General features: G+C 30.7%; 1 protein-coding gene across 1 annotated transcript in view; it reads right to left on the reverse strand.

The window, feature by feature from the left end:
• Positions 1-13874, reverse strand: part of LOC125067243 — a 56735-nt gene extending 42861 nt beyond the window's left edge. The window contains exon 1 of the mRNA XM_047675721.1: positions 13580-13874. Coding sequence (XP_047531677.1) covers positions 13580-13706 — 127 coding nt within the window. The 5' untranslated portion in view covers positions 13707-13874. The remainder of the gene's footprint in view (positions 1-13579) is intronic.
• Positions 13875-14435: the final 561 nt, after the last annotated feature.

Genomic DNA, 14435 nt, shown 5'->3' on the forward strand with positions numbered 1-14435 from the left:
TCCTTCTAAATACTTGTTATTACTATTTTTAAAATTTCTATTTTTTATACATAAGAACGAGTTTTCTAAAAAGTAATGAGCAATAACTTTTTAAAATATCTTATGAACGGTGCGTCGTACGGATACAATTATAAGACCTTTTTGGTAGGAAGATATAGAAGAAATAAATATTGAATGACGGCTAATGCTCGCTCAGATCGAGACGAGAACTTCAATTTACATGTAGATAGTCAAACATATTTTAATTGAAAATTTATTATTAGAGTTTTTGTTTTACACTAATCTTTCCTGGAATACCTTAGATTAAACCATTGACCATTTGGCTATAGAGATGAAACCGTTGAAATTTTTTATTTCTTAATAAACTTTTGTACGAAAAATCAGTATCAAGTTGTGCGAAACCATAAAAATATTGTTGTATGCTTTAATAAGGTTACAGTGGAATTGAGACATAATTTTTGAATTTATAAGGATAATCAATTTTTATTATTATCGTTCATATGTACCTACTGACCCAATTTAGAGGTTGAAATAAGGTAATCACGTTACTATAAACAATGTCATACTGTTTGTCGTTCGCTTTAAACTAGGTCACTGTTTTACGAAGTGCGGCTAGAATTATAGATCGGCAAACACACGGCGTGTTCTATTATCACCTTAAGTAAAGTAACACCTCCTAAATATGTTACTGCTGGTCAGATGCCTCCTCTTTAGGAGAATAATTGGATAATTCCACCAGTCTGCTGTAGGTGCTGGTTACATATGTGGCAGAACATACGACACATTTTGTTGTTTTTATTTCTTTTTATACACACAGGTCAAGCAGATAAAAACTCAGTTATGTTAGAGTATAAACCCGCCATTTTCTTTTCAAATTCACGTGTTTTATATTAATTCGGCTAATAAGACGGCTTATAACCAATATTTTTTTAACAAAAGAAAATATGCGTACTGCGTTATTGCCGATACTTTTTTTTGTTTAAAATTGCTTGTAAAAATATAATTTTAGAATCGTTTCTTTACCGAAATCATTTAGGATTATAGGTAAATATTTGCTAACAAAGTTTTTATTACATTAATATGTAGATAATGTCAAGGACTTTTTAGTAAAGGCGAAACATATGTTGTGTTTACTATTTTTAGATAAAAATACACTTAGATTACTCCTTTACATAAAAGACAATCACGTTAGAAATATAAAAATATTTTTTCACATTATATAACGCAATGACTGAAATCCTCATGATATTTTACAATTCTATTGTTTTGCTAACTTGCAAAAGAGTCGCAAACTGCGAACACCGTACAATTAAAGATGACGATGACAACTTGATTCAATCTAAGCAAAGGTAACAAATTTAAATGCCGCAATCCATCGTGGGCTGAAATTTACACTCGTTAGTGTAAGTTTTAAAAATAAAGGCAGAGTCAATGTTGGCGCCCCCGCGGCAAACACCTTGGCAAGACCTCTCTTGGCACAATACGATCGATCAGGTGCGGTGGGCGGAAAACCAATGTGCAATAAAATTGCGACAAACGCAATATGTTCTAATCTTAATAACACAAACAATGTTGCAATTGATATTTCAATGACTGTAGGTAGGTTAAGCCAATCAAATGCGGTGACATGATCTGCGGTCACTACCGCATAAAAGTATACCGCATAATGTATGAAACGTAATAACTCATGAAAGGTTTTGTGTAAAAATCACATAATTCATTATAAATCTTACGTTTGTTTAATTGTCATAATAATTCGTTAGAACGAGTTACTCATTGTAAGATTAACAGTACCACAGAATATGAACCTATCCCACAATTATTCGCAAAATTTTGAATTGAAATACGTAACAATAAAAAGTACTTATGTACATAATTTTAAACTCATATAAGATTTTTAATTAATGTTCCATTCTTTGGGCTGCAATAATGGTAATTTTGTGAGTAATAATCATTAAAGCCACTTCATTTTTACATATGTTGAGACTAAAATTGATTATAACTACTATTAATATTATAAATTTGTTATTAATAAAGTAAATAAAGTAATAGCTGAATATTTTTTTTTATTTAAATGTTGATGGGTATGTTTGAAAAACAATACGAGAAGTGGAATATCATACAAATAAGCGAAAGTTTTGTTTGTTAGGAAGTAGAACTTTTACAAAGAGTTAGACATGTTCTATTGTTTGTCTGTATGTAAACCTTACGAAATATAGCTGCATAGCACATATAATTATATCAAAGTAGTCTGAGAAAGAATCGCCAGACGTCTCACAATGTTGGCAAGCTGGCAAAACCACTTTGTATGAAAAGTTAAAAACAACTTTTAAATCTATGGTTCATATACGTAACAAAGTGGCCGTTTAAGACTTAAAAACATGGAAATATAATTGTATGCATAATATTTATTTTTTGGCTGGACCTGGGGTTTGAACTCAAATCTGCGGCCTTACTTTTAGCCTCTAGGACAACAAGGCAGGTAGTGCGTTTATAACACAAAAGTTATGAAGCAGTGTGTGCATTAAGATGCAGATAAAGCAAGATATTATGTTGATTAAGTTTGCATAGAAAATTATTTTAGCGAGAGACAACACATACCTACATAATATGTTATTATGGAGCGAGTCGTTAATTATCTATCAAGACCCAAAAAGGAACCATTATTAGACGCAGAAAGTCTTGACGGGTTGACATAGAGCCATTTGTCACAGAAACGAGGAAGTTGAAAATAAGAACACCATGTCTTTTATAATCTTTGAAATAATTGGTACGGATACGAAATATCAAATTACAAATGAGATAACATCGCATATTCAAATTAGATATGAAAAAAAGTTACCAAGAATTAAACACGTTACATACATTCAAAAGTACATTTCTTTTTTTTTAATATTTCATGATATATAACAAAATTAAACACGAAAAGGTCTTAAGTTACCGTCTCGAAAACCCGTTCTTTTCGTTTAATCCTATTGTCAGTGTATTTATATTGCTTCAAGGCGCGACGTACTAATTTCGCTTTTAATACCTGTAAAATCCTCGCGATTAAGTAGGAGTGTACATACAGACCTGTACTATGTACGTATGATTATCTTGGAAGTCGTTGCGAAGTATTTCACTTATTTCACACTTCATGTCTGACAGATATGCCAGAAAGTCTGTTTTACGTCTTGAGAGTATCAGAATTAAATTCTTTCGCATTATTTTTAGACACACTTATTACAAGAGCTATCCAGACGAAATTATTTTTATTAGAATGTAAATAATATTTTATACTTATAATTAAAAGGCTATTTGTGCAGTACAATTGTACAAATGATGTCATAGGCGAGAGTATAATGCTGTATAAGGTTTACTTCGGTTAATATTTTATTATCCGAATATTTGACAACTTAAACAATAGATTTATAAGAATTAAACCTTGCTCTACATTACGCCATATTGCAGAAAACTGGGTCGTGCATTTTGCTAATATACGTTTGCTAAAGCAGTATCATTTCCTTTAGTATTATTTAACATATACACAATAAAACAGTTGGTAGACATATGATATAAAGTTTAAAATACTATCACCATTCTAATAATACGAATTACTATATATGATAATACGAAATACTGTGGGTAAATTAGACCGCAGAAGTGATTTTACATAGAGCTCTATGACTTATTTGACACGATATATGACTAGTAATATGGATGGAATTTGCATTTACGATGTACGTGTCATATATGCTGGAGAAAGTTAGTAAGTAAGTATTGCAGTCCGTAAACATTGACTGTTCAACTGATAGGTTATTGCCATCTCGTCTAGAATGTGCCTGCAGAATGTCCGTATATCGAGCCGGCGAGCAGTAAAATTGCAAGGAAAAGTTGGCGTCGCGCCAAACGTCGCGAAGCCAACAACTGCACGATTTAATCGTGTGCCGAAAGGAAACTCTTATTCCTTATTCATGTAAGTAAATTCCATTGCGCTTCGAAAGTGAATTTTATTGTTCTGCAAGAAACCATTTTTATCCTCTCGACGGAACGTCATCGCTCATCGCAACATGTAATCAACTTGTGTTGTGCTCGTTATGACCCAGATATGACGGTAGGCTTTTCGATAGCAATTTAAGAGAAATGACGTCATACCGCAAGTGTTTTGTTTAGTAAAACATATTTCAGCGAATTCTTGCTCATCAATCAATGTATTGTGATTCCTTTTAAATACCTTATCGTTCTTTATAACGTCGGTTGCATAGACTTTTTAATGAATATTATCTAAGTTTCTAGGGTGCGAGTATTAAATTAATAAAACAGTCACGCCACGCAAACTCCCCGCTCCCGGCCTCGGGCCGCAGTAACGTGCCAGAGTAATATCAGCCTTCCTCATCTAAAGGGCTTTCAACATTCTCAATCATACTTAAGTTTAAAAGTGGATTAATTTAACGCACATTTAGACTACATATTCTAGATAATTCTTGTTTTATTTTACTTCTTAGTAGACTTCGAACTTTGAAATTAAAGGAAGGTTCTTGGATCAACAACAAATAGCACATTAATATATATTTAAAAGGTTATCAGCGAGAAAGAGAAACAAACTCAAAGCAAAACAAACCTTATTTTTATAATTGTACGATTTGTTTTTCTTTACCTGTGAATCATAGAATGATATCGACTCAGACAGTGGGAGTACGCGGGGCGCCGCTCTAGTTCACCCTAACTTTAGTTTCCAGGAAAAAAGCCAAAACCAGTTTATATGTATATATTTACAGCATCACAACAATTGCGAAAAAAACGAAGGTATGTATGTGAATTAGTCTATAATTTGTACAATATGTAAAAATATGTAGATTAGATATATAAATATAGTTTAGTAAAAAAAAGCTTATTTTTAATTTAATATAGGACAATTATATACTTTGATTTAATTTGAATTAAAATAAGGTAGTATATTATATTATACAGGTAGGTGTTCTACTACCTATCTATACACTGCTAAGTGTAATGTTTACTTTCAAAATAAGGAAAATATATTTTTGTGAGGGAAACATTTATCAGTGCCTCAAGATTAATTTATGGGGTGCAAAGTCCAATAGCTATGCCGAAATATATATATAAATATATTGAAATGAGTATTTATATAAAAGGAAACACAGTCAGCTTACAGTTAGACAAAGCAATGACTGGCATACTGTTTTTGAATAGCAAGTATAAGTACACATAACATATATTTAAAAAGTAAATCAGTAACAGCCTGTAAATGTCCTACTGCTGGACTAAGGGCTCTTCAATTTGAGAAGCAGGTTGAAGCTAATTACACCACACTGTTCCAATAGGTTGGTGGATACATATGTAGCAGAATATCATTGAAATTATACTCATGCAGATTAATATGAGTTTATTATTAATTATTATTAAACACAAATTAAGCACATAGAAGTTCAGTGGTGCCTGGGATTGAACCCGCAATCATCGGTTAAGATTAATCTGCTTAAAACATAATAATAATAATAAACAGTGTTCTCTTGAGATCCAAGCCACTGTATATTTATGTAAAAAGTAATAAGTAGATACCAATTAGTCAGGTAATAGTTAAAAAATCTGTGTTTTTTTTTTTGCTTTACAGCATTTAAAGCATTGATTAGCATAATCCTCAAAATCACGTAACTTCCCTTGATTTTTTCAAATTTTTTGGTTATGCAACTATGTTTTATATCGACTTCTTTAAATATATATAACCATAATACATTCCAAAATACATCTAAAAAGGAATGTATAAGGTATCAATATTTTTTGTTTTGCTTTTAAAAGTTTTTTTACGAATACATTGAATTCCAAATCGAATGGGTGCTCTTTTGTGTAAGAGGTTTACCTTAGGGCTTAAAATTCCGAATGAATTATTTTGGGTACAGCTTAGTTTCAAAAAAGATAAGGCCTTCCGCACTATACGTTTATTTAAATCTATTTTATAGTCACGTTTTTGACTACAACGGCTTACTCAGCTTAAATTATTGTAACATATTTTAGGTATATTATTGTATTTTTCAATATTTTTTTGTATATTTTTATACTTTGGAAATATGTTTCTTGAATCCAAATATTAAATTTCATAATGTATTGTAGCCAAAATACGTAAGCAAATCAAGGTAGTCAATTTTAACCTACTTTTAATTACATATTGTCTTGTCGATTCTATATGTATGTAATTAGGATGACACTACAAATATTTGATGCTGTCGCGCAGATCTGATAGGAGCCAGGAGGGAAATAATGGAATGTTTTAATGGCTATTTGTATATCAAATTGTGTTTTTCATTGAAACTTCAAATTTGTGCTTGTCACTTCAATAGTCTAAGGTGAATGAAACTAAGCAGTATAGAAATTTTATACCAATTGTTTCCTCCTAAGTGAATACTCTGTTTATCACACAAAATATGTACTCTCAAATATTTTGGTCGGTTTTTCGACTTGTTAAGAGATGTCAAAATTCCTTTAGATTATTTCATTTATTTTCATTGCACGTTTATAAGCTTACAATGAGGCAGATGCGAAGACTTATATCACCTGGTCCCGAAACACCTTGTCCGAGTCGACGTAGCTGGAGTTACCTTTTTTGGAACCTGTACCGTTTCATGTTTGCCTTCTCTTGACCCTTGCCTTTTTGCTTTTGTGTAAGGACAGTTTTGTTTTCTACATTACATATTAATACACCTCACTTATTCTTATAACACAACAATACATAACACTTAGTATTGTACTTACGTATTTACTTATACGTGTAGTCATAATTACTTTTACCATTAGATAATGTTAGTCTCATAGCAACAAGATTCATTGATCCTTATATTTTATTAAGGATAAAATTATTTCTTTAATGTTCTTAAAGACTCCTAATTTTTATTTTGAAATAAGGTTTTATTTGTTCAATGATCTGAAACGATTTAATGAAATGTAAAAATCTAAATGTCATGTTTGAATAAAATATATACGTATAAAAATTCCATTTATGTATGTATGTATAAAGCCTTTTAACTTCGCACATAAAATTACGGTTTTATCCCACGAAAAACGTCACGATTCTTATAGTATGTATGAAGTTAAACAGTAGAAAATTTATAGAAATATAATATATTTTATTTACAGAATACATTTTGAAATACCTAATGTATTAGTCCATTTTGATAAAGATATCAAAATGAACTAACTCAACTCATAAAGAAAAATTACAGTATTAATCATTGACACTGTATTTTTCTTTAAATGACAGATATTTAATGCTTTAATGGTTAGGTTAGTTAGTTAGTTTTAATGGTTAGGTTTATATATCTGTTATAGTTTTAACAGCATTCGTCTTAAAATCGCCTGGTCAGTTAGTTTCCTATCCCATAATTTAATAATAATATGCTTTGTGCTGCAACTACATCCTATAATCATGTGATAATTTCACATAAATTTTATTCAAAGTTTATGCTCGCATACGCAAACAAACAAAACATTCTTACCTAATCGCACGAACAGATCAAAATTTCTAATTATTTTTAGTCTGATCGTGCGATTACTTAATATTCAAATATGCCAGAAAACGGTTTTTCAAAACCGGATCTGGTCAAAGGCATTTTGGAAGTGAATATTTTAATGTAATTTAGCTAACCAAAGGGCTTTTTCTGTTGGCATTATATAATGTTGTTATGCCATTAGCGAGTCGGATTATATAAGCGGCTAACTCAAAAACAAATTCCAAGTATGTGTCTATTCTTGAATCACGATACTATGACTTAAGGCCTTGCTTACTTTTTGTTGATTGTTACGCATTAAATTACAGCGCAGTTTTCTTAACCAAAAGTATTTTTTTGTGTTTTTGCTGACTGTACATAACGTATTTATTCAACGATGCCTGGATTAAATAAAGTTATACAGGAATACATAGAACGTTAAAATTATTATGGGTTGCAAAGGAGCTTGCATTTGGTGGTGGGCTCATAAATGCTTAGTATTGTGTTCCGGTTTGAAGGATGAGTGAACTAGTGTAACTACAGGCAAAATAGCATAACATCTCAGTTCTATGTCTATAGGCAGTGGTGATCACTGGCCGTCAGGGGTTAGGTTAGGTTAGTCACATGTCATAAAAAAATACTACTGTTTTAAAGTACCTATATTGATTTGAAATATGCAAGATTGTCTTAGTCGATTGGAAACATAAAGATGTCGTATTCCATATAAATAAATCGTATTGAATGTTGCAATCTAAAAAATATATCCACGTATGTATATCCGTTCAAGTCTGTAAGCGCGGGTCAATATTTACGTAGATGAAGGCGAGGGTGGAATCGATTGATTGCGGAACCCCTATTCCAGACGAGGGTGCAGTCCTTCAAGGGTAGCCTTGCACGCGGGCGGAACGTGACTCAACTATCATTATGCCTAAAAGAATGCGAATGTCTTAGAAAATAATCTTTTAACATTTCTCTTCTCTCTCATATTTGCGTTTAACTAAGATAATATCGGTTATCTTTGTACAGTTTTACTAAATTATTTCCAGTGTGGAAGTATTAGATGGAGAAAGTTAATAAAAAAAATGTAATTTTCGTTTTGAATACAAATCAAAACTACTCTTTAAAATATTCATCAACAATTCGAACCAAACATTTTACCATAACCAGTTTCGTTACATGATTTTTAATTACACACATGTTGATTATGTACGAACATACAACGATACATATTAAAATGCTATTATAATGGCGGCACCGAGGACCGCCGAGATTAGTGTTAGGCATTGTATCGAGAATAACAATAGAACGCCATAAGTTTTAACAAACTGCCTCGTTAGCTTAACAATGACCGCCGAGAAACTACGAAGCCCACACGATATCAATGTTCACCTCACTTCTACCTGGATCTCACTTCCGATCTACTTTACTGTTGACCGAATCAATACATTATGCGAAGCAATATCATTGACGGAACAAACAAGCGTGTAGTGTCGTTCTTTTACACTTTTTATTATTATTTATTGTAGTCTAGTCTTTCTTGCGTCAATTTATTTTAAATTGTATTTAATTATAAATGTTATGTTGTAACTATACAAATTAGACATGTGTCTGTTACTAATATGAAAATGGATTTAGCCGTTGTATAAATCGTAGTCTCCAAAATAATACCGGGACTGTTTTACGCATTAATGTCCACGTCCTGTTTGTAAGTGCGATGATTCATACTAGAAGGGTTGCCCTTATAATTTAAATTACATTGGCGAGTTATTTTTTCATTTATTTAATTAACGGAAAATATTATATTAGGCTATAATATCAATCATAATATCCAAGCAGGTTGTGCTTATCTCGCTTTTTACATAGATAAAACTTGTCAAAAATTCTTATCTTAAAAATCACTATCAAAATTTTATTGAATCAAAATACACTGCTACATTGCAATACATTTACAAATTCATATATTTGTCACAAAATTTCAAATAATTTACTTAAAACTAAGTATATAAAAACCTTTTGATAATAATAAAAACCAAATTAAGTTATTTTTAGCTCTTTAGAGCATTTGTTATTGTTATTTCTCAAGTGGAATTAGTTATTTTTTAAATATTTTATTAAATAAATATACACATTATATAGTAATAAGCGCGGTTAGCATTGTGGGCTATGAGAGATGTTTTACTCGTAATATAAACAAAAGTGCAGTATTTTCGTAGCAATAGGTATAAGATAGCTCTTTATTTTATTTACGTTAATTATTTTATATTTAGTAGTTAATAATATCAAGCTGCATTACAATTTGTATTTAAGAATCAAGTAAGAAAACAATAAGAAAACATTCATCATGATCTGTGTGCCTATATCTATTATGGTAATACACCTTACTGCAGGTCCATGTTTTATCTTCTCATATATTTATTAAAATATCTCGTAATATCATTCTAAATAGAGACAACTCAATAAGTATATATAAAAAAAAAACTCTTGTCTGGTTTTGACGTTATTCACGTTATTACAGTCGTGGGGTTTCCCGATTTTTTTTTTCTTTGAAACTTAGACGGTTATATGCCTAAGAAAAATGTATAGAACCAATTAGGCATCTACTTCAGTAGTATAAAGTTTAATATAGAAAAAATGTATAAGCGTGAAACATATAAGATATTCCTTTTAGAAGTCGGTTAAAAGAATTGATGCGGCCCTAACCTCGACAGCCTCAATTACGCCAATGAGAGACCAACTCAGACGGGACAAGTCATCGCAATCTACAATTTAAACCATTTAAAATTTAAACCCCATTTAGGTATTGTTCAAACCTATATATAAAATAGGTACCTATAAAGTACTTGTGATTCATTTCGTTGAAAACTTGTAGGCAAGGAAAATAATTATCTTACAAACTAAGTATATCATTTTATTATAAATAATAGATTTTCGAGTGTTTTATAAACACGTTGATTAAATAATAAATACATTATTCGATGCTTAACACACGGTCAAAAGCCGAAGGTCTTTTGAAAATGTATTGCAAGACAAATAATAATTAATTTATGTAGTCTCACGTACATTTTTATTTAATTTATGACGCTATGTACTATATAATAAGGTTTTTAATTGTATTGTAGGTTAATATTGAATATTGGATTCTATTATTAAGTACTAAATTCAAATACAGTTTGACTTGCAGTTTAAGGTTTGTTTTAGTCGTTTTGTAACAAATTAAAATGAGTAAATAATTGAAATCACATTTTCGTTACAGATGAATTAATTATTGTGAACGCCAGCTGCAATAAAATGCGATAAAATGTGCAGATTACTGACTCACGAATCACGTCACTGTTAAGCGATTAACAAATTTATTATAGACATGAAATCTACCTGCAATAACACAAATCATTTTAAATTTATAGATTTTATTGATGCTAATTAAAAGATATTTACCATTGGGGCGAAAATCTGTGTAAGTCTTGATCCGCATTTTCTTTTCCCAATGTATCCTTTATGAATGTTCGATTAAAAATAACGCACTATCTTTTATCAGCTTCCTTCATCACAATTCACTGGGCACCGAAGGTAAAACACCTCACATTTTGCGCCTTTATTGATTTTTAAGTCAAAAAGGATACAAGTTACTAAGAAATTTACTTAACAACCACTTTCCACATTGTTTTTGCACGCGACAAACACAAGTAAAGAAACTGAAATGACAAATTAATATTTATAATAATAATAGTAAGAGTAAAACGTGCGTAAACTGCGTCGTACCGCTTGATTTGACAGCTGCTAGCCGCCTAGCGCACTATCCCGAAATTCCCTTTTCAAATATTGGTTGTCCGATCATCGCTTGAATGAACGCAAAGCGAGTGAGCGGGACATAAAGCTATGAAGTTAGATACACGTGTCAGGGAATGACGGGAATAGGATATAAATAGAACGGGATTAATTGAGTATACTGCGACTGATACATATTCAGTTTTGTTTACATATTAAAAACGATACTAATATTTGTAAAAAAAAAAACAATCGATACTCTATGCATTATAATAAAATTACAAAATCAGCAGACTTTCCACATCAAATAATTAGTAACAAAATTCCGTAAACATATTTTAGAGGATTTAGAATTCCAAGATAAAGAAAACAAATCAAATCAAATCAAGAGATACAATCCACGAGATTTCGCACAAAAATTATTATGTACACAAAATTAATAAAACTGACGTTGTTAATCGGATCTTGACTACACCACCGCCGTGTAATACGTCAAACGCGCAGGCGCAGTGCGCGAAACTGACGTACGCATGCGTACTAACTTCACTCTAGTCTACGTCGTCGTCATTTCTTGCGGTAAAACTTAAATTATAAGGGTGCTTCATTTATCATTACGCAAAGTTAGGATATATTCTATAAGTTATTATATATATAAAATAAAAGCTGACCTAGTACCTACTTTTATTTCGTTTGTAGACAAAGTATGGTTTTTAACAACCATTATTTAATTGACAAAAGAAAAGAATATTATTAGGATTTCGTATATTAATATATCTACTTTTATTAACATTTACTGTATTAATGTGACCTATTTTTCATTGGACACGTAAACGTAACAAAGAATGAGTATACATAAAAAGAACCTTCAGTAGGTAGTAGTTAAGAAAATATTTGCGAATTTTTATCTCAGTCGAAAAGGTAGCGGTACTTTCAGTAAGCAAGTCTCAATAATATGGGGCTAAGTGAATGACCTCACAAAGCAAGACAAACGTGTATCGCGTAATCACAATAATATAAAACCCAACATTTTTTCACAAATCGATCCTTTGGTTAATTAATTAATTAATTGTCAAATAATCAAAGCTTAAATCTTCCACTATTACACAATTTATAAAACCTACATAGGTATTATACGTATACATTAAAGTGTAAGAAACTAGGTAAGTGTGTACTACAAAATACTTAGGTAAAAGTTTAACTGTTTACTCATACATAAGTATTATTACAACTCAAAATTATTTGGAAGAATTAATCAATAAAGTTGTTTTATGTAAATATTTTAAGTAATCTGCAGATATAAACATTTAGGTTATAAATATATCTCTGTACCTACAAACTTTAATAAATATATTTAAATAGTATTTAATATAAAAGTTATACATTAAAAAAAAGGTAGATAATACTTGAAGTTTAGTATCAAAACAAACAACGCCATCTAGTTTGATCTGTAGTAAGCTATATTTTTTAGATCACTTACGTGTTGATCACTTGCTGTGTTACAATCAATTGAAGTCAGATGTCGTTTTAGCGTGAAATTTAATCTGTCACACGTATTTAATAATAGATATTCAATTACTAAATATCTACCTGTAAAATGATACTGTAGATAAGTTTAATTTGAAAATGGTTTAATTATGTTTACTATACAAAGATAATATTTTTCTAATTATCTTTAATATTTATCTTTAATAGTAATTGCGCAAAGTTTAAATATTAGGATAAGAATATAAATACATTATATTATTCCATAAGTGACAATATGAAGTCCCCAATCTTCTCATTGTTATAAATAATAAGTTTCTATTTAAAAAAAAAAATGATTTTATTTGTGTCTGATTTAATGATTTCGCTTACCTATCATTTTGCTAACTGCAAAATATGACTGATAATATTTTAAAATTATACATGTCAATGTACTACTGTATATAAATTGTAAATTATTCTCCAATATTTATTATACCATAATATAGTTTATTATATAATAGGTAATTCGTAAATAAATGTACATAGGAATAGTATTGAGATTTGATAAGCAACTCTAAGTAATAAGATTATTCTAAGCTAATCAATCTACGTATTACTGGTTTGCTTCTAGGTAGATTACGAGTATGTTCGTTGAAACATATACTTTTTTATATTGTAAAATGTCACTGTTAATGTATTTGTAACTATACATTAACAAAAAGAAACAACTTGAAGACAAATTGAGAAGGGTAAGTCTATTTCTTTTAAATATAAAAAGTATGACGATTCTGTATATTTCTGTGAAGTTAAGTCTTTCCCTGACAATAAAGATACTAACAGCTGTAAAAACTAATTTATTTCATGCACACTACCTTTGCTTATTCTTCGTTTTCGTTTGCTGTAGTGAAACTGTTGAGTGCCCCTTACATATTCTTGCGAGTAAGCACTTATCGCCAAGTCTATAATCTTGGCAAAAACGCACAATACCAATGCGATCATATCCACTGATTACTAACGCTCTATCAAAATGATCCCTTATCTAACCTAAGATACATACACTCAAGGTCTTTTTTTTCTCTTCCTAAGATTTAGTTTTAGTAAAGTTCTCTTTATTTTGTCCTTGCTATTACATCGTAGCACTATTTTCACACAGATTTTATGTAGAACTAATTCTATCGTCCACATCACCTTTAGTGTCCCAGTAACAACAAACACTACACCTTTTATTTAACGTACGAGTTTATCCACATGCAAGTCTCAGTTTATCTGTAGGTTATCACGGACTTGATCCTACAAGCCGTTTAAAGTCAATTCTATGAATGCGTTGGAGCATCATTTATAACATTATTTCACGCTCTGGGAGCCTTGAAGTGATTTCTTAATAACTCTAAAAATAATATACGGTACCACACGCGGTTGAACATTTTTGATTGCATATAATAAATATAAGAAGCACAATTGTCACTATTATCTAACATTTGTGCACTTGTTAACTCAAGGCTGATGTTTTATTCTTGAGATCGATTTACACTACGGGTCACTAACGCCAGTTATTCATAGTCCGTAGATTATATGCGAATGGTTGGTAATTGAAACGGAACACTGTTTGTAACCGGTGATACCTTTGAAGGGCAGTTGTGTTATGGCATGGCAATGCAACTGTTAAGGATAAAGTATTTGACGTAGCGGTAATCAGTATAGCCAGGTGGTACGTGCCGTTTCTAAGTG

This window comes from Vanessa atalanta, chromosome 11 (genome assembly GCF_905147765.1).
Source record: "Vanessa atalanta chromosome 11, ilVanAtal1.2, whole genome shotgun sequence".
NCBI classification, from domain to species: Eukaryota; Metazoa; Arthropoda; class Insecta; order Lepidoptera; family Nymphalidae; genus Vanessa; species Vanessa atalanta.